The sequence below is a fragment of the Phalacrocorax aristotelis genome, chromosome 5, assembly GCF_949628215.1.
Source record: "Phalacrocorax aristotelis chromosome 5, bGulAri2.1, whole genome shotgun sequence".
Lineage (NCBI taxonomy): Eukaryota > Metazoa > Chordata > Aves > Suliformes > Phalacrocoracidae > Phalacrocorax > Phalacrocorax aristotelis.
The window spans coordinates 43,434,111-43,456,304 of NC_134280.1; the positions used below are offsets into that span (position 1 = coordinate 43,434,111).

A 22,194-nucleotide genomic window follows, 5' to 3' on the forward strand; every position below is an offset into this window, starting at 1 on the left:
ATTTGGAGAGAACAAGCCCAAGCCTGTTTTTACAGTCCTGATGTCAAGACAGACACTATATTCATGGGGAGAACAGCTAATGGTAAGCCAGATAAAAAGAAATGCACCAGTAACGTTACACAACCACACTGGTTTCCTACATACAAGGTTTATAGTGGGAGCCAGTTAACATGGCCCACACCCCATTATCTTCCCTTAGAAAAACGTGGGCTTCAGTAACCCTGAATACAGGAGCTGCTGTGTTGAATCAAACCCCAGTTTACCCAGTCCAACACCCTGTCCTTGACATCTGTAGCAGATGCCTCAAGTGGTTGTGAAAGCTTATGGGATTATAAACTAGCACACAGCACAGGCACCAAGCTTTCAAATCCTTAAGTGGGGAGGAAAAGGTTAAATGCTTTCCCTTTAATCCAGTTCTGGTTTGGTCATATTTAGACTAACCTACTGCACACAACAAATTCACCCTATATAAATATAGATGAACAGATGCCCCAAATTTTAAAATGCTTGCATTTTGACCAGGAAACGTTCTTCATGCTTTACCTTGCTAAATTACTTTATTTTTACTCTCTCCTCACAACAAAACCACTACAAGTTACCACAAGCAGCTTGTGAGCTGGCTCAGACTAGACTTAATAAACAGATAATGCATCCTGCCAGCCCAGATTGAGAGGTAATTCCCAAAGTCCGCTCCAAGTCACGATCTGGTTTTTTTTTTTTTTAGCGTGGTGTGCACCAGTTTGTATGCCTAAATTCCTAAAACTCTGCAAATACTGATGAGAAACCTAAGCATTAAAAATCAGAGTGAGGAAGGGCTCTGTACCTCTGCTTGAATACTCGTGACTGATCCTGCAATTCCGTTCTCGGTGCTTATGTTATTGGAGCTGTTGTTTGGAGAGCTGGGACCAGATCCAGGAGCACTGTTGCATGCAGAGTCTAAAAAACACATCCAAAACCAACTTTTAGTGTTACAGACAATCTCCACGATGGTATTTAGACAGATAACAACCCTTCAAGTTTTGTTTTGGAGGAAAACAATCCTCCTCCTCCCCATTTTGCCCCCTAAATCTTCCCAGGGCTCTTAAAATACTGACACACGCTTTCAAATGGTCTGTCCAAGTACCTACTTACAATATTTATGTCTTCTCCTCATGGGGATTTCTCTTACAGTATATATAACTTTAAAGACAATTGGAAGATAGTAAAAAACATGGAAGGCTCGAAGAGGCCAAACTGGAGGGTGTCAGATTGTCCTGCTTCATTTTTCTAGAAGTGCTTCTCTCACCCTCTTTAGCCTATAACCCTAACGACACCCTTTCACCGTGTATTGCATCAGACTTCACGCTGGAACAACCGGGGAATCATGTCAGTGTTGACGTTTTCCCATGCAGGCTTCTGGTGCATCTGGATTTACTGGAATACACCACCAGCACCAAGCCCTCATGCTGATCATGCATGAAAGCTGACGTCTTATTTTATAAAGAAGAACTGAGACGTTACAGTGCAGGCAAGCGGGCATGGGCGATGACCCCATCCCCATCACCAGGTAAGTGCCCACACCGTGCTGGGTCCTCAGAGAAGCATGACCTGCCTTGGGCCACCCCTCATACAACACAACAGCTCCCATGGCATGAACTCCCAAAAACTGCCTGGGGACACCGACTCACAAGGATGATGTTTTGCCAGGATGGCAAATTAAATTGTTTTAAGACATTAAAAGCTGCGTGAGTGACGTGGGACTGGACAGAGAATTGGCCATGGTCATGGCTGAATGCATTTTACAAAAATCAGGCAAAGTTCTACAGGGTCCAAAACAGTAAATCTGTTTCAAATCACTACCTTTTGGTATTGGGTTTTTCTTTGGAAAGTCTTCTCCACTCAGGGAGTAAAACACTTGCTCACTGGAAAGACCCAAGGCAGAGTTAATCCCTTAAAATAATTCTATTGTCACCTGAACACTCAGAAAATCCACTCAGCTTTGTATATTTTATCAAGATGTTCCCTGCGAACTCACTAACCAGCACCACAGAGATGACCAGCCTGAAATCAAAGCCTCCCCATTAACTATGCAGAAATAACAACAAACAAAAACAGCACATGAAATTGCAACAGACAGAAAACTTCCCTCAGAAGGACTCTCACCTGGCTTATAGCACAGCTTCTAGTGTTTCTCCTTTTATTTTGAAAGGTAGATAACATTCAACCTTTCTTTCTGAACCTTCCTCCTCCCCAAGTACAGGATTTGCCCCATGCCACAAGAATCTCCCAGCAGCTCCAATGGTTCGGGCTGCAGCAGTTTAATAATTGCTGTAGGATAGCCCAGTAGAAATAAAAGCCAACTGTTACAACTTGGGGGATTTTTAAAAATTATTTATTTTATGGCATTATTCTGTACACATTATTTTGATCCTTGCAAGTACCTCCAGCAAAGTAGTAAAGATATCTATTTTTATTTTTTTTTTTAAATAAGAAGCCTGTTTGCTTTTTGTTGGCTGGGCCTTTGGGGAGGCATCTCACTATCAAGAACACTCAGCACTGGATACCACCCAGCTGAACACGTAACACTGACCTTCTCCATGGAAAGCAACTTCAGAGAGTTTCGGTGTTTTGAAAAAAATATTCTGATAGTATGGAAAATACATGCTTTTTCTGGGACCATGTTATTAACTACAAGATATTAGATCTCATGCATACTCCCTAGACATAATAAAAGTACCTGGCACATTCAAACTGTGACTCTGTGAAGACACATTCTTTAAGGATTAAATGTAACTTCTATTCCCTGAAGTGGGACTTCTTTTAAAAGTTATCTTCCATTCAGACATCCCCTCTTAGTGTAACAACTCGGATATTTTTCTAGCCAGGCTCCAGGCTGGCTTCTTGAACCAGGTCCATGCCCAGCGAGAAGCGGGAGTTTCCACTGCCATTTCATTCAAGGTATTACAGGGACCAGACGGTCAGCCATTAGGGCTTGCTTTATACGAAAAGCCATGTGATATATAGCAATTTATGAGAAGTGAAGTGAATTTGATTTTCAGATCTGATATAAATTATGCTTAGCTGTTGAAATGATCTATTCCCTCTGCGGACAGAGACGCTCTGACACAGAACTGCACGTAGCTGCCCCAGGGTCTCCCCAAAACCACACGGCTCCCTAAAGAGAGCTCAGAGTTTGTTTGAATGATGACAGTGTGCCTTAAAGAGAGACAAGTCTGGAAAAGCTGTCACAGCGGCATTTACACAAAGGCATCCCTAGATGGTGCTAAGAATTAACTTTATGGTAATCTATATAATCTACTTTATTCTGATCCCTACTTACAAACTTTACTCCCAGAAGAATATTTTTTTTCAACAAGAAACTGTCAAATAAGTCGTCAGAAATATCAACTCTCTCTATATATCAAAATGCCTTACATGTTTTAAAACTTTGGCGTAATTACTTAACAAGGAACTATGGCAGTCTGCCCAAAGCCTAAAACAAACAGGGGTTGTAAAGCATTTACTGCTGGAGGACGACAGCCCTGAGTTATGGCCTCCCCATGGATATTAACAGGATCACCTTTGAGAAATTTTATTTCTCAACAACCTGTTGCTGAAGATCATAGAAATGCTTGGAGGAAAAAATAGCACTCTGGTGGCATATCTACATTTGTGTACGCAAGTCAAACTACAGAAAAGGCTCACTGAGTTGGTAATGCTGTCTCAATAGACAGGTACTCAACAGACCAATGCTGTTGACACACACCCGCATCACCCACTGCTGAACTCTGCCAACTTCATCCAGGTTTTGTCAACATTGAGAGGTACACGAGAAATCCAGACTGCACAATTAACTGGATTCAGGAATTAATTTTGGAAAGGGACATCTCATTGAGTATGTGGCTGCCGGCGCAGATTATTTGCTTAACCGACATACCTGTGACATCCAGCGGGCGCTTCTTAAGAGCGGTAACCACTGGACCATCTTTTCTGCGCAAGAGGGGGCTGCTCCGTCTTTCAGCAACTTTTTGCTTTAGTCGGGATCGTAACTTCAGATTAGGTTCAGACGCTGAACAGAAAAAGGAAAAGCAAACAGTGTTTTGGTTAATATTATTTCAGTAGTTTTTTTACTCAACGCAAAGACTGGGTTGTGGTTCAGCATTTGCAGAAGCCTAAACGAAATCAGTCAGTTGATAGCATATATTTGGAACAAAAAACTTCTTAATATAATTGACAGGTCCCAGCATATGTTATAGCTGAATTCACTAGCAATGAAAGTCAACAGCATTTTAATTAAAAAATAATAACCATCCTGCAATGTATCCTCTCATGTGAAGACACAGACTTACAATCTGCTGTGAACTCATTTGGACTTGTGCAGACAGCACTGTTCACATCCCCTAGTTTCCCACCTCTGCCCAACTTGCTTCCAAATCAGTGGTAAACCTAGCTGATGTGATCTAAAAAACTCAACACAGGAATTGGTGAGAGAACTGAGATGTTGCTGTTTGGTCAGCATGGAGCATCACCATGAAGCTGAGACGCTATCTGCGATGTGTTGCTGAAACTGGCAGCTCCACACCCTTGGAGTCACCTGACTCCAGGGTGAGCTGGCTTAGGGAGGTACACCAGGGGAGGGGGAAAGAAGATATGAAAATCAAACCCCACAACCAAAATAAGTGAATGTTTTCCTGCTTGTTCACACTCCCTGAAGCAACTCACTCTGGGATCAGACGAGCCTGTGTCAGCTGGAGCCAGTGTCAACTCCAGAAAAAGGCATGAGAGTATGGCCAAGGCCAAAGCCAATGCCAGGGAGGAGAAGGTTTGTTTATTTGGGGAGCAACTTGCTTACATCATCACACCCACAAAGTTAAACCATATCTAAAAACACATCAAATACTTTGAAAATTCAGGGCTGCCAAGGGCAGGTGCATATGTATTTCCTGGGACCACAGTTTGACTTGCTCTGTGTACATCATACCTTTGTGAGACTCTCTGAAAAACTTCTGCTGTACCGAAATCCTGAGATTTAATTTCTCCGAAAGTCAAAGCAGAACTGCTGGGAGCCCCTAATGCCTCTGGGTTAATGGCAGCTGGCAATACTGAACACGTTTGCACGGCACAGCTTATCAAGTTTTTATAAAGGTAATGAAGCCTTAAGTCAAGATTCCTCCTGCAAGATGATTTTCTCTGTAAACTTTCTGATCTCCTGAGCATACATGAAATATCTGCTTTGGCGCTTGAGGGCTCCTGACAGTTATGAGATTTGTGAACTGGCCCAATCTTTTCCCTTCCTCAACCTCTTAACAACTCTGCAGCTTAATCCCTTTGAACCAGCAAATCCTGTGCTCTCACCATTAACTACTGATACACTCGGCTCCCTACATTCCAGGGCCAATAATCTACATTTCTTTAGAAGAATTAAAATAGGGTTTACAAACTGATTTGAATTAACTGAGTCTGGCTGCAGATATATTTCCCTACAGTTGGCTTTGACCACTGGGTCACGTAAAAGATCAAGCCTGACAACATTAATTGCAGGGCTCAAAGATCAGAAGGCTGACGAATTCAAGATCAAATGCTTGAAGTTAATCCATCAAAACAGTTCTTTGATGAAACTTTTGGGAGAAAAAAAAAAGAGCTTTTCATGTCTGTTTTGGACAGAAAAATGCCAGCAAGAGATAAAGGAAGCACAAAAAAAAAAGTGTCAGGCTCTTCAAGATGATGCTTAAAATGCAGTATGAAGTGTGTTAGCAAAGGGGGGAATCATAGGATGTTTGCATATAAAATGGCAGGGGACTAAATGCAAATCTGTCATTTGCTCAGAGGGCAATATTAGAAGAGTGGACTAGTTAAAATACAAGTGTAGGCTCTAACTAGATACTTCATAAAGTTCTCTTCAAAAAGAAGTTGATCTACTATTTTAAAAGTAATCTTTGGGTGCGCGAACACGTGGTACCTCATCCCACATACTTTAATTTCTTCCAAATATTGAGTATTAGTAACTGTCTAGATGCTCCAGTCAAGACTTTAAAGAACAAATGGGAGCATGTCACAGCTAGATGCCGATACATCCATTTTAGGTACATTTGCACTGCCAACCAGCAAATGAAATATAAGCCTATGCCACAGCTGTTGAAAGGATCTGTCTTCTGACAAAGAAAAACATGACAATAAAAACTGTACTTCAGCACAAATTTTATTCATATGCAATTTATGCCCTGCATGGTGTTCGTCTGAAGTATGTTTTGTGTTGGGAACAGACAAGTAATTGTCTGGCTTTCAAATACAGAGAATGAATTGGTTAGAAACACCTTAAAAATAGGCAGAGAGACAAAGGATCTAGGCTCACAGATTACCCAACACGACCAGATCCATCCCATACGTAAAGCCGCAATAAAAACATCCTTCCATGTAACAGGAAGGGAAAGCACAGAGAAAATTACAGCCTTAGAAGAGAAAACACCCCAAGAATAAGTTATGGCGAAGGCAACGTATTATAACTTGTCGGACAAAACTAATTTCACACAAAACTATTCCATATCTTTCTCCTTCACTTCCTCAGGTGGAGGATCAAGTTTAGAAACATAAAAAGTCTCTCTGAAGAACTGCATTTACTCAAGTTCACTCTCATTTTGTTCAATTTACCCCCCAGATATAATCCCAAATCTAACATGTCATCAAGACCTCAGAGCGTGTAATCCCTACATTCATTTAATTGGGTGCTGTACAGACCAAAGTAGGTGAATTATAATTCAGCACAGGCAGCATGGAACAGTCTCAAATTCAAAAAATTTACATATAGCATGCTTTATAATGAAAGATATTGCTGTCAACAGAAGCATTTCCAAAACCCAAAACAATAATTTAAGGAATAATTATTCAGATGGTTTTAAAACTACTATATAATAAAAATATTTTTAAACTGAAGAGAGCTGTTCTTTATAAGTATGAAATATGAATTTAAGCAACATGTAACTATCAATACCAGCAGTCAATACAGGTTCAATGTTCTCTCATGAACACCAATTCCTCTGAAAATCTCCCAATATTCACCTGTCAGGCAACATACCCAAACAAAGCCTTGCTCCCCATCACTGCTAGCTAGGGTAAACTTAAGAGAAGTGGAGACTAAATTACAAAACTTCCTGGTTTTCTACATCTTAAGGTGAAATCTTTCAAACAAACACCATGAAGTTCTTGAAAAATCAGTTCGATTCTTGTTTAGCAAACAAATGAAGCTCATGCCCAAGTCTGAGTCAGCTTCCACAAAGCCAATGGGATTTCTTAAGCACTGACATACTTATTTTGGCCTATAATAAGGATTTGTACAAAGAATATCTTGTTTTTCTCTAAGTGAGTAAATTAATAATGAGAACATAAGCCAAAAGCTTCCCTAGTTTTCACAGGCTCAAACCCAATTTACCCCTCTTATACGTCATTTATTGCAGCAGGACCCATGTAATCCAATTCTTCAACATTTGTGTCATTCTCATTGTTTTCTTCCTAGAATTGCATCCACTAAGCTGCTGAACTAATCTGACATTAAATCTGTGTAGAGTCAAAAAACAAAGTCCTGGGCAGAGTTTGCCCTGTTCCCATTACCCATTTATGAAAAAAAAGCAAACCATGCACCATGAAAATGCCGATCCCAGTCCTTGCACATCTTAATTTTGGCAGCTGGGAACTTTTAATAACTGGCTGTTATTCCTTTATTATTTTTAAGCCTCACCAGCCAGGCAAAGGCCAACACAATTACCTTGCCTCTCTTCTAATGTCCAGGAAACTCCATGACATACGAGAGCGAGAGTGACAGCTGCCTGAAATTAGCCTTTTGCCCAACCCAGAATTTTAATAAAGATAAATTATCTTTTGCTAAATCAGGAGAGACCACACATTCTGCAACTACGCATTCACTCCCCACTCTGCAGCTCCTTTGCTCCCTAGCCAGCTCTACCCGAGACCTTCATGGCTGCTCCTTTGTGTGCATGGTGTAGTCCCTCCTATCCAAAGTAGTGGATCATGACCCATCTAGTCAGGAGGATGTGGTAAAGCTGGACATGGCAAAGTTGACCTATGGTCAAACAAAAAGATTGCAAATCGTTTCACCATTATCCCTCTGAAGCCTACATGAGCCGACGCTCTTGATTTTCAACACTTGCCTCCCTCTATGCTGATGCCTACAAAAAGAACAGGGTCCCAACAAATGTACCTAGGGGACACAAGTAGCACAGGGCAAAAGTGGCAGCAAATTCCAAAACTAGACAGAAAAACAAGAATAGAAATGAGACAGCCTGTTCTTCTGCAGTAGCAAGTTATTTTTTATGATCTTGGTACCATGTTGGATGGCATCACTTGAAATAATACACCTAGAAACATAGGTATGTGATTAGAAAGGGCCAGATAAAGATATTTGCTGGATTTTCCTCCTTTTCTCCTAATTCTGTGTTGGCACAAGCATTGTGGAAGAGCTATTTATGGAAGTACTGTGCCCTTAAAATAAAAACTTAAAGGCCAATATTTGGCACTATTCATGCTGAAGTTTAGTAGTCACAGCATCTCAGCAGTAGAAAGAAAACTTTAACACCCATTAAACTGAGCACACAACATTGACACTTTCTACAGCTTCACTGTCATTTGCTTGCCTGACTAGAAAATCACACAAAATCACAGTGAAACAGAGCACCAAGAAGATTTCCGCCGTGCATAGCCAAAACTGGACTAGAAAAACAAACATGAGGAAATGCCACATCTCATCTCTGTCTTTCCCTTTCCAAAGCCTAAATAAAAGACAGCCGCTTTGCACTGTTCAAAGTATTATCTGAGAGGAAAGATAAGAGACATGTGGAAGGAGATAAGCAATAGAAAGGAGAGAATGAGGTCCTCCAAGCGAGTTTCTCCAATGAAGTGATTAAAACAGCACTGAGCTCTGCAGAAGGTAGGAGAAAAACATGCAATTTCTGCACAGCAACCAAAAAGCTGCAGTGCCTGTAGCAGTGGGAGCTATGGGCTGCCTGAACACGGGAGCAGGGAGCAGTACAAAATCAGGGAGACGCAGAGTGATCCATGGTAGCCACAACTTTTGGGGACAATCTTCTGACATTAAAATAAGATTGTCCCAAAAAAACCCTACAGGCATTTTAAACGCAAGAACTGCACTGAATTTTAATGAAATGTAACTTGTTAGTATATAAAAGTCCAAGGTGGGTCAAAACACGCATGGTTGTGGTCCCTCCACCCTTCATCAGAATCTCATGGACCAACCAAGCACTTCTTTTTGAGCTGCAATCTGTTCTGGACCTAGAAACCTTCCTGCCATGCCTTGATGTCCAAGTCCATGCCCTGCCCTGCCAGCTCTGTTCATTTTGCCTTTTCCCCCTCCCTTCTTGTCCTGTCCCACAAGCATCTCCCCCTCCCCTTGCCTGATGTTGGGCTGCTCCTGTGGGAAGGAGTGATCTGCCCCACCTCCAGCCTCCTTCTGCCCTGGATGCTCTTCCAAGGAACTGTAAGAGAGCAACATAAACCAAACCAATCTCATGCTGTCGCACATGGATGTAAACTGCTGAGGGGCAGGAGAGGGGAAACAGTACACTGAGAAGCCTATAGGCCATGGCTCAAGTGATGCACCATTTCCTTAGAGCTTGTCTGTTGTGTTTCATTTTGGAGAAATGACTCCAAGTTACCACTCTGGATGCCATTCACGCAGCGCTCGTGGTCAAAGATGTCCCATGGAGGACAGGCATGCACTTGACATGCACCTCTAGCTCAGACTTGATTCTCCTTTCTGCTAGATGCAGTGGCCCAAACACCAAGTGTCTCAGCTCTGGCCACAACAAACCTGGACACATGCTTTTTAATATAAATATATACACACACAGAAAGGTGAAAGTGTACACGCTTTTGGCAGTCCCTGTGAAGTAGAGATGGAGCCAAGAGGATTAAGAAGGAGAAAGTTGGGTTCACTGAATGATTGAGGGCTAGGTCCTGAGCCTCCCAGAGCCCCTGCTCTCCAAAGGTGACCAGAAGACATCATTTGGTCTTCTACTGGAAGAGGCTTCTCCTTTGATGCACTGGTGACAGTACTCCTCAAGAACTCCTTTGATGCGAAGTGCTGGCTTTCCCCCCATGGATCCCCAGCACTCATGCCAAAAGTGTACCTGCTTTATCAGAGCCTGCCCAAGGAAAGGGGGTGCCCCCTCCTTCTGCCTCTAGGCAAACCTCAGCAGCAGAGACAAACACCCAGGGAACACAGTTCATAGCAGTTGGCACCAAAAAAAACCATGGGAGTGAAGAATTCCCTAGTATACATTTAGACATGATTGTCAGAAGAAATGGAGGAACTAAAGCAAGCATTTGCTAGTCCTTCAACTGCACTTTGGTTTGTTCTGCTCTGAAATTTCAGTGGGCTGGTCTGAAGCTATTCTGTAGCATCACAGTAATAAAGTAATTTTTGTCTTTAATAAGTTATTTTTGGATTAGAGACTGATGTCCTCCACTTGGAGCAGGAAACAGTATTTATAACAATGGGGATTTATCATGCAGGTCAGTGCCTCCTCTCAGCAGAGCACGCCCCGAGGCAGTGCGTGGGTCCCTGGGACACAGTGAGCTGCTCAGGAAGGCCAGACCTCTGACCACGTCAGCTGGAAGGAGCACGTGGGTGGGAAAGCAAAGATGCTCTCAAACTTGAGTGACACTCCATGCTGTACAAAGCTCAAAGATTTTCTCTAAATTATACTCCCACACTACATTGGGATTTCAGCCTACTCTATTTTGTTCTAAACAACCTTTGTCACAAAACAAAACACTTGAAACACTCCAATAATCAGAACCAATTCGGAGAGGTATTATGCCTTTCTTGACAAATCCGGTGTTTTAATTATTGACAAATCCTTCCATTTTCCCTTTTATTTCTTTTAAATGCAAGAAGCTGAGAACAAATTCACCTGCTTAGCTGCAAATAAATAACTCTCTGCTTCTGCAATACTGTGAGGAAACCAACAACATCACGGGTGCCGGATACTTTCCTCCCTCAGGCTCCTCTCTTTTGCACGGAAAAAGAAGCATATTAGCAAACAGGAGACGGTCAGCGCCAGCCTGTGGGCTCCCCATTGTGAGCCAGTGAGCATACACCATGCACAAGCTCTGATCTACAGTGCCTGGCAGAGATGTGCAGGCAGGGAAGGACCATGCTTCCTGTTTCATGGCTGGCCCTGGGTGGGCAGCAAGTGATTAGGACCCTGCAGCCTAGGTACACCTTGCCATCACCCATCTAAGTGCAAGTTGGGGCTTAAAAGTTGTTCCCAATCTGCTCATGCTGGATTCAGCCAGAACAACAGCATTGACCTTTTCCATTTGTTTTAGGAGGCTGGTGGGCTGGAAGCTGAAGTGGTCGCCACGACCATCAGCAGGGGTGATGTATTTGCCCGATTCCTTCTGCAGTAGGTTCCAAATGGTGGTGTAATTCAGGAAAACCACTGGCCAGGGCAGCCCTCCAAATGGCAGATGGGCCGGACTCTGCCCATTGGCACCACATATGGGCAAGTATGAGAAGTCTCCTTTTTGTCGCATTCTTTTACTCCTTGGGAAGTCACTGCAGCAAAAGGGGTGCATAAGCCATGGTCTGATAATGCCAAACAAAAAATTTCTCCTTGGGCCTTTCCTGCCAGTTCTTAACTGTGTGGGCTGTGAAGGTTGAGGACAGCTTTTTTTTTCTTTACCACAAGCCCTAAGACACACTACTTGATCTGTAACAAGTTTTTCTTCTGCCATAACTTGTGCAAAAGGCAGGAGACATTGCTGGGATGGAAGGTTTTCAGGTAGGATACTTGTTCTTCCTTGGTCCCCAGAGAAAAGGAGCTGAAAGAGGGGTCTGTGATACTTTCTACTTGTCATTTCTCCCCAAGTACATACCACATGCATGCACACACTCATTTGCTATCTAGGCAGGAAATTCAGAGACAGACACTTGCCAAAGATGTCTTTGTAAGCTCCCAGTCTGGCATTCAAATTGGTCTAGTTTTGGAAGTAGTGGAAACTCACACCCTGAGATGCTATCCCACAGCTCTGCAGTGAAAACATATTTGGGACCACAGGAATCCTTCGCCTCCTTAAAACCTCCATGCCCATCAACATCCTTCTGATCTTGACCTCCACAGTGCAGCCAGCTGTGATACTGGAGGGGAAGGAAAAAGCAGGACCCAGAGCCTCAGCGATGCTTCACAAAACAGTGACCATGGCTGCAGCAGCCGTAGGCCAAATAGCCCCAGAAACTGAGCCAAAGACACCAAAAACCAGCTGCCCATTGCTCTTGATGGATGCAGGAGGTTGTCTTGTGTGCAACGAACCACAGCGGTTTGGCGAATGCCAGAGTGTTGAGGAACACAAACAAAAAAGGACAAAATGAAAACAATAGTGCATTTTTGATAACATCAGCTTCGTCAAAAATCCCACCTTTGCTGACAGATCTGTCAGGAGAAAGGTTTGAAGACCAGGAGCCAGCCGAAGGCAGGGGAACTAAACAGCAGAAAAGGGAACGATCCCTCCTGTGTGGGCACGAGAACAGTTGAAGGAAAGCAGCTGTCTCAGTAAAGGTCTGCTTTATTCAACTGCAGGAGCAACATCACGAGATCTGAGCCTGCTTCACATCCTGCATGGGTCCTACAGATGCAGCCATTTTTACATTATGACTTTGGAGAACTTCTTTTGCCGAGTACTTCAGAAGAAATTAGCTGTTTTTCTCACTTTGGGGTCAGATTTAAATATAGATACAGGGATATGTTTCCAGTTCGTGCATCCCAGTGAGTTGAACGTGTGTTGGCCAGGCAAACCTAGCAGGTGCTGAGTTTGGCAAAAGTTCTCCTGATTTTAACGACAACTAATTGAAATGCTGTGGCATTCGTTAGAAATTCTGATTAGCTGTCAAGTCCCAATGAACATGAGGATTCCTTACCCTACCTCTATAGAGGAACAAGTAGAAAAGCTGTTATCCAACAGGATATGGTCCAGTCCTGCACGGGGTGTTAAAAAACCCAAACAAAACCAAAAACCCTACATAAGCAAGAGGAAAAGCATGTTAAAAAGTTAAATAATTCTCTTCAGTCTTATGAATCTCAATGACAGTGGTTGTGTTGGCTTTCTAATTAAGAGCATGTTTTAATACATCCACTGCCCAAATTCCACAAAGCAAGGAACACCATGAACAACCTTACTCCTGGGGATAAAATGAGGACATCATATTCCTTAGAAACACAAAACTGAAGAGCTACATTAAAAATACCTTCAGCAGCTCCAAGAAAGCTGTTGACAAACAACTCCTAGGGTTAGCAAAACAGGTTACAAAAGACTGCCCCAACCCAGCCTCTAAAATCACTCTGAAAGGATTCTCCAAAGATTTTGTTGCAGGGTCCCACTAGGGCACATAATGAAGCTTCATTAATTTTGGAGGGCACCAACCTGGATCTGGGGGCAGGAAAGGTCACTTATATTTTCCCCTCTGAACAGCTGTCAACAAAATGCACACACTAAAGGAAACATATATATAATAAAGGAAACTACACAAAAGCAGAAATAAAAATCCTTGTGTTAATCCAGTTGTTTAACAGCAAAAGCATCAGGAGCACCAACCGAACTGTTTTTAGTTCGGTTAAAAAAAGGAAGAGCCCCAAAGTGTTTAGATAGATGGAACTGAGTGAAATGCATCCCCCAGCCAGGCTAAACACAGGATTCAAGCAATTAGTAACTGCACCAGCCAGCAGCCTGACAGGAAAACAATTGCACACAGAAACCAAATGGCCAAGAAACTGGAACATAATTTAGTAAAACAAATCAGACAGGGTAGGATTTCAGGGGACAGGATGCATTAGGAGCACGTTGCAAGCATTGACTGTTTCCCATGCTGAATGTTTTCAAGCACTCTTAAGACATTATTCATGCACACATCTACTTCTACCAAAGCAAGTGTGGCCAGTTCCCCGGGTCTCTCCCACAACATTCACACTCGAGTTTTAGACTAGCGAGTTATCTCCAAGTGTGCACAGAAGGGTAACCTGTGACCACATCATGATGCTTTAAATAAGAGAGAGTAAAGAAAGGTAGTATTTTTAAAACCCAGTGCAATGACATATTTATTCTTCCTGAACAGTTTCTCGACATGCAGAACACACTGCCAACTCTGCAAATGCACCCTAGAAGAAACAATCATTCAACCTGCCTTCCCGCAGCCCCCTAAATTACTCTACCCCTAACGATGACGTCGGTCAGATTCCAGCCTGGTAATCGGAACTGTACTGTGATGGACTCTGTTATTTGAACTGCAAATATTTAATCAAATTTAATAAAATTGGACTACATGATACGGCAGTTTAAAATTACAAATACAAAGCCAGAATTTTGCCTGGTGCCAAAAATCTGAAGAGCTCACCCATAATAAAGAACTTTATTTAGGATGGGCTCCAGCCTTCCCTGCCTTTTGTTTACCCCAGACTATTCAGGAGCCTTTCTTCTCCAAGCAACTTAACATTCTTGGCAATGGGATTTCTGCAGGATATTGCTGTGCCAGAGACTGAAGTGCTGTTGTGTTGAAAGGAAAATAAAAGAAAACAACAGAAGAAAATTCTCCCCTGAACCTTGCAAATGAACTCATATGTATCACAGACCAGACCCCAAAAGATTAATGCTGGTGCCCAAAAAGAACAAGCATCAGCGTTCTGGAAAAAACAAAATCAGCTCAACATCTTCCTGTTTCAAAACAACAATGATTTTGGTTGCTTCCATTTTTAATAATGTGATTAGATATATTTATCATCCTTAATTCACCCTGTCTGACAGGGCTTTAATTCAGACAGAGCCTTATTGAGAGACCAGTCTAGGAAGCAGCAAAGGGGTGAGATGTGCAGACACTTTCTGTCTCCTGCAGAAATCCCCTTCCACAACACTGGGAGCAAGAAGGGCGACTGTCCTCAAACTCAATCTGACAAGTAAGGTCCCCTGAAGTGAATGAGCAAGGGAGGTTTTGGAGCATGTCAAAGCCCATTTATGCTGTGGGGATGCTAACACACCAAAAATGGATCACCTGGTTTTGCAAGGTATAGGAAAGAGCTAAAAATCTCTTAGAATCATGCTGTCCAAAGGCCTATCAAGGTATGGTGCCAAGGGATGCTCCCCTGCGTGGAAACGCTGCAGTTTCCCAGAGGAGCCTGAAATCCTTCAGCAGAGAAGCAGTGAATGGCAACAATGACTGCTAGCAGCCTGAGCTTCCGTTCCTCCTTCCAGGCAGATGTGTACATCAAGCACACCTTTGTGCTTCGCCAGCTTCAGAGCTGATGGAAGTCTCCTTTGAGGGCAGTCCTCCATCAGCTCTCACCTCCCCTGTAAAAGGCAAAGGTCTGAAGCCCAGACAGCGTCACTTCGGCTGTGATGGGCGCTGATGATGCAGCAACACCTACTGCACCTAATGGGGTGTTTAGTCTTTCATTATGTAGAAGCAGAGATTAGATGATGCTCTACCCTTCAGCAAACCCAGTTTTCCAAGCTCTGCTTTTGGAATCCTCCAGAAAGGGCACAGCTAAAGCTACTACCACCAAAGGTACAGGGTGTGCCCAGGAAAAAACCCAAATCTTGGAAAGGGCTTGCCAATTTTTGATTGATTTCTTGTGCAGCTGAAGTGTTTGGCACTTGCCACCCAACCCACCATGCTCGATGAGGGGGAAGACAAGTCTACTGCACAGCCAATGGGAATCCATCCACACATCTGTCCAGCAAGCCACGTGCTATGGTCCAGAATGAGAAGTTCCCAAAAAGGTCTTTAAATCCACAGAACTGGGAGGCAGGAGGCACAAGGCATAAGGCATGTGCATGGAGGTATATTTTCTTTTCTCATCAGATGGTGAAAGAGGAAAAAACACGCCAAGTTTACAAAGGTAATGAGAATTGCATTAAAACATTCACCACACCGAAGAACTCCCTACTTCTATTAGAAGTGCCCTGAGAACACCTACATCCCTCCCAGAAGGAAATGCAGGGGCTGCCAGCTCTTGAGAAGTGACTTAGGGCAGCTGATATGAGCAAAGAGCAAACCCACAGGGAGATTTGGTAACACACCATCACCATTCCTCATCACAAGTTTGTCACATTTTTTGAGTACCAGTGCTCATCCCTCCACATTTGAAAATCCACAAAGCATACCTGAAAAATAGCTAGGCAGCACCTGCAGAAGGCATGAATTTCAATCACATCTCTGCTTTCCTCATACCTCCCCTCCATATTTTTTTTTTCCTATTCTGAAGCGATTTCCAACACACAACACTATCTGCACCATCCTCATGAGTGGCATTGCTCCTCAAATAGGGACAAGCTCATGGAAGCTCAGCTATTCCCTGAAGGAAGCAGCTGAGGATCATGAGCTGGCCAGGTTAGAAGCTGAGGCTCTGCTGGCTTAGGAATGCAATATGGAGCTGAGGACCACAGCCAACCAAAACAACCTGGTTTACATAATATATAGTTGAGAAATAACTGACCTGCTTAGCCACTGTGCAGGGAAAAACCTAACTGAGAAATAACTGTCTAGGTGCGAACCAAAATCCTTGCAGGAAGTCCCGACGCTTTGACTGGCAGAAACATTTTTATTTATTTTAAGTATAAACTTGTACATAAAATGCAAATCCCAGAAGAAATGAACTTTTCTTGATACTTTTCTCACTCAGCAAAACATACTTCAACTTCAGACACCCAGATCTCTGTATTAGCTTTGACTTTGTAAAAACATCTCACAAACTTTGACACACAACTCTGCTGTGTCCTGCATACAGCTTTGCATGTCTGCACACCCAAAGCAACTCCAGCCACCCTCTAACACTGCGCACACAGTGAGTGATGAAGGGGGAGCAGGATGCAGTGAGTGCTTGTTAAAAAAATCACCCCATGAAATACAGCTTTTTGGTAATACACCTTTTTTTTTTTTTTTTTTTAATAATAAGAGGACCAAGTATCACAGCAAAGACAGAAGACAACACAGAAAATCAACATGAGCGCTACCTGTTTTTCTCAGTGGGAAGTCATCTTTGGAATCGTACATCCCCAGTACAGGGTGATTGTAGGTGCTGGATATGCCACTTTGGGGTGGGGAGCTCTGGTCCAGAGAGCTGTGCTGTGTCTTCCTACACAGAATGAAAGAGAAAGAAGAAGCTTTACACCAGTGACGCACAAAGGGAATGAGTGTAGCTTCACCTGTCTATTATCTTAGTGGGGAACAGTGCAAAGGAAAAGATCTTGGTACTAGTTTTCTCCTTCTAGGCACTCATACAAAAAACCCTAAAGTCTAAGATACAGGGAGGTAACTAAACATATGCTTAATTTTCAGTGTAAGAATTACTCTGTTGATCACGGTTCAACTCGTGAAGGTATTTAACCATGAGTATAATTTTAAGTGTGTACTTCGGTTGGGTTTTGATAAGGCATATCCTTGAAGCTAAGCACGGGTGTTTTTACTCCCCTCAACCGTAGCATGAATGAACAATTTCCCTTCACTGAATAAAACCCAAACAAAGTCCAAGGATGAAACAAAACCGAAGGACGAGAACATTAGGTGCCCCGTGTTTAAACTGGCTAACAGCAGCCATGCTGCATGCTTCTGCCTTTTGCTTCACTGCCTCACGACCCAAGTACTTAGCAGAGGCCAAAGTACTCAACACCTTTCCAGATTAACTTCTCAAAGCTGATAATTTGTAGCTTTGTTTGGGCAGGCTGCTGGAAGTAAATCACAGTCTGTTTGCTAAGGATATTAAATAATGAATGAGTTTTCTAAGCCTCCTACTAGTTTGTTGGCTGCACATTTCCTGCTTAATGACTTGTGCCCAGCTTTGCCACTTCTCAGGAGCTCTACCAACCCCGATCAGTACAGACTTCGGGAAGTCTCCAGACTGAGCACTTAGCAGAGTAGCTACATCAACAGAATGATTGATTTAGCAATACAGTTGACAGCCACACAGCTATCAAAAATATCTTATATTTTAAGCTTAAATAAGCAGAATTTAAATCCTGTATTACTTTTTCAAAATACTAAAGAATTGCCAAAAGAAGTGAAGATTTGAAATTTTACATTGCTTAGTAACCAGGCGTCCTTGGAGAGCCTGGTTAAAAATATTCTCCTACAAAAGGTTCTTTAAGGAACCAAAATGAGCCATTCCACAGTTGAAAATTACACCAATTCATCCAATTCCTTGAGCAGTATGTTTTGAATGCTCAAATCAGAAGTAGGATGTTTGGCAAGATACATAGCATCAATTCCACTACAAGTTATACCCTTCAAAAAGTAAGGGGCTAATGAAACATCAGAAAAACACATCAGATTTTCTACATGATTTTGTTACAAAAAAACCTTCTGAAAAGTTTATTTGAACATGTACATCAAAATTTGCTATACCTACAGTTCTTACCAAGCAGTAGGATTCACTGTGGTTTCCTAATCCCGCCCCCTTTATATTCCAAACTTCACTGTACATACAGGCAGAATAATTTTTTGGGGCCTTACACCGTTGTATTTTTCATTAGCATTCATGCACATCATGTACTCTTTTACATTCGCACCAATAAATGCCCACATGCACGCACAGTTCAATCATCACCTGAAATCAAAACAGAACCAAACTGAAAAGTATTTGAATCCCTCCTGAAAACAGAAGTTGCTTTCTCTGCCTGAATCTGCTCCTGCCATGGGAAGGCAGCACAGAGAGATGTTTCACAAACAGGAAGCCAGGACGCTGCAAGCCAAGAGCCTGCAAATCCACCGTATCACACAATGGCATTTTTGCTCTTGCCTATACAGCAATAAGCTTCCTCTTTCTCTCTTTTTTTTTTCTTTCCTCTCTAATTGTGAGTTAAGCTGCACAATCATGTACATTGAAGCTATTTTCATCACTTTGTTAGGGAATGCACAGGAACTCAAAGGGCCTGTTTAGATGTGCTTTGGAGTTGCTGAATGACAGATATTTAACTCTGCAAACAGGAATACATTATATCACTCAAGGACTGGGATCCAACACCCTGTGCTGCTTCAACCAAAATGCACTGGTCTGTGTACCCATTCAAGAATTTCAGAGGTCTTGAAGGGGATGAAACTGTATACTACACTGAGTTTGCAGGCATTTCTGAAAGCACGTACCTTCACATAACACATCCCCTGTTCTTTGAGCTCCCAGGTCCTTCAAAAACCCATGCGCACAGCAAAGCATGCATGATATTTCAAACATATTCATGCAATGTAAACTGAATATATATTCAAACGTACGCATCTCTGCTAGAATGTTTTGTGTACAGAGACTGCAGACTCCAATGTACATTGGAATAATTTAGTGTCTAATTATATCTATATCTCCTTACCATGCAAATACTCAGTTAAACTCCCTTTCGTGACTGCTACTGCACTGAGTGGCTACTTCCCAAGTGCATTTCTGACAACCTTCCTAGAGAAATAATAGCCCTGTTTGCAAAGCCCGAGGTGCTCTGTCTGTGCTCCTGCTGAGCCACTCTTACTTATGTTAAGTATCTTGAAGAGCAAAACCTCCTCAGAGCAGGGCTGTCCAGCAGGTTCAGAATCCACAGGAGGGACAGTCTGACAATGAAACTCAGAAGAACCTCTTCTGTTGTTGCCTATCATCAATGTAATCTGAAAATTATAGTCCACAAAGCTATTTTAAACAATTACATACAGACTGAAGCTGTATATGTTAAACACAGTTTACAAAGTGGCTTGAATACCATCGAGCTGAAGACCGAGCGAGACCTCTGTGAAAGCCTCCAAAAAACATTACTGAGCATTAGCAAGTTCCTTTCTTTCATTCGGCAGAACCTTTGGACTACAACTATTCCCTGAAAAACCTCTAAAACCGGTCCCTTTTCATCTCAAGGGATGATCCACATGTGTACGTGCGACAATGCTGTTTAACGTCAGTGATTAATTAGAAAATATTCACCAGCTATAAACACTCCATGTAGCACCAGCAACGGACAGTGTCAAATGAAGTTCAAACAGATACAAGATACTGAAGGCAAAAGCATCTGGACATCTCAGTGGACAACTGAAGCCTGGCCCAAAGGGCCAGGGGAATGACAGCAATTCACAAGTCAGTGGAACATATTTCATGTCACAGCCGTTGATGTAGAACTGTTGTGTTGTTCAGAACCCTGAGGAGATATGTTTTTTTCCAAGCAATGCTTTCAATTTTTTTAAAAAAGGAATTCACAAACATTAATAAGACCAAAGGAAGTGCTTAAAAGCAGGCGTGTCATTTAAAAGACTATTTCAGCATCTGTTACCACTTAATTGGCTTGCCTGCTCACAGTAGGAGCATCAAGTCTATCTTCTGCAAGGCTCATTTGCGTGTGTTAAAACCAAACACCATCCAACTGAATCACATTAGAAGTATGTGCATACATAAATATCTCTACAATTGAATTGGTAACCTATGAGATGCCATATAAATAAATACTAAAACCTTTAAATTAATTACATTTTATCTTTCTAAAAAATATTTTTAAATAGAATGGAAACTAAAAATCTTCAGCTTCTGCCTTAACAACTGAAGGATGCATTTAAAAATCCTCCACCACAAGATAAGGCGCTACAGTCGCGCAGCCCTGCTGCCATCTGCCCTCCTCAAAGGCTGAGCAGAACGAGCTCATGCCTGCCTGCAAGTTATCACTGAAACAGACCCTTAGAAAGATTTGTGAGGCCTCTGAGGCTCTTTCTTCCCTCTTCACATCTTGTGTTAGAAACCAAAATACTGATCCTCTCCCCCCCTCCCCAAAACAGATGGAGGGAAGATGAGGGGATGGCAAGTCTGTTAAATCCACAAGAAAAAGGAAGGCCCTTGTGCAACAGTTTCTACGTTGTCTCTACCTCTTGGCACCCCTGGAGCATCACAGCAAAGGGATGATTTGATTTACATATGCCACAATAAATCTAAACAATATATTGGTGCTCAGAAAGTTCTCAGCATTAGCTTAGAACAAAGCAGGAAACATACTGAAACCTTAAACGGGACTTGACTAAATAACCTTCTGCATCACTCCTGGCCCTGTAACATACAGATATTACAGACCCCTGCTCTTCAATTCATCTCTGAATGATGGATTCTCGGCGAAAAAGCAGTTAATTAAAAACTGTGCAAAACACAAGGAATTCAGATACTCTCAAATTTATTTTTTGCTTTACTAAACTCACCTGTGATGGCAATTCTATGCCAGGATTCTCTAGGGCCAAAGGATCAAAGGTTTTGGAAGAAAGCACTGCTTACTATCTTTAATTCTAATTGACTTTATACCATTTTCACATTAACAGACATTTTAACTAACTGGAAAAAAATGGAGACCACAGTTGCTCAGAGTTTTCAACTGCTTTTAATAAAATCCCGAAATTTCTTGGTGAATCTCAATTAAGAACAGTGGAAAATCCGTTACCTAAAAAAAATCTTTATGTTGTCTTGACTGAAATTCAGTTTCTCCTATTTCTTCTACTATCCTTGATACCGACCTAGTAGCCTTAAATACTATCTTTGCATAAACTAACATTTCACTACTTTATCGACTGCCATAATGATAGAATTTTCAAGTCTCAGATTAGATTTTCAGAGATGTGTTAAAACTGCTCAATCCCACCCTACTGGAATAATGTTTGAATTTTTCTGCCAACTGCACTTCAGGATTTCTCTACTGGCTCCTAGCTGGGATATCTTTCAAATTTAATTTCAGCTTAGGCTCTTGAACTTGGAAACGTCTTATGGCTAAGACCTCATCATCCCTGCGTACATGTTAATTTCTTAAGACTTAAAATACTGTCAGACACTCAGCTTGAACACAAATTTCACAGCAAAATTCCATTGACTTTTGTAATTCAAAATTTCACTAATTTTATGGTCATGAAAGACAACATCCAAAACACCTTTTTTTCCTTTTCTTAAAAAATATAGATATTCATAGTGTTATAGTAGTGGAAGTTTTCAAGTAATTTTAAATTTTCTGGTTTTCTTTTACACAATGAAGAAGCGAATTTCTGGAACTGAAACTTGTGCCTTGTTAATAATGCCATCATTTCTATTTGCTATGTGGTGCATTTGAACTAATCGAAGTCGTCATTCTTTGCTCCCGTGTCATTATAACATCAGCTGTTATCTTCTCACCCCACGGGACGTTTGGGTTTTCTTGGAGACCAAGAGTTGAAAT

At 42.0% G+C, this 22,194-nt stretch overlaps 1 protein-coding gene across 8 annotated transcripts in view; it reads right to left on the reverse strand.

Moving 5' to 3' along the window:
* The window catches only part of HDAC4 (histone deacetylase 4), a 262,455-nt gene that overhangs the window by 75,065 nt on the left and 165,196 nt on the right, over positions 1 to 22,194 (reverse strand). For all 8 annotated transcript variants that reach the window (XM_075094174.1, XM_075094175.1, XM_075094177.1 and 5 more), the window contains 3 exons: positions 17,011 to 17,132; positions 3,917 to 4,048; positions 824 to 936 (listed from right to left, as the gene is read on the reverse strand). In XM_075094174.1, the coding sequence (XP_074950275.1) occupies positions 824 to 936; positions 3,917 to 4,048; positions 17,011 to 17,132 (367 nt within the window). The remainder of the gene's footprint in view (positions 1 to 823; positions 937 to 3,916; positions 4,049 to 17,010; positions 17,133 to 22,194) is intronic.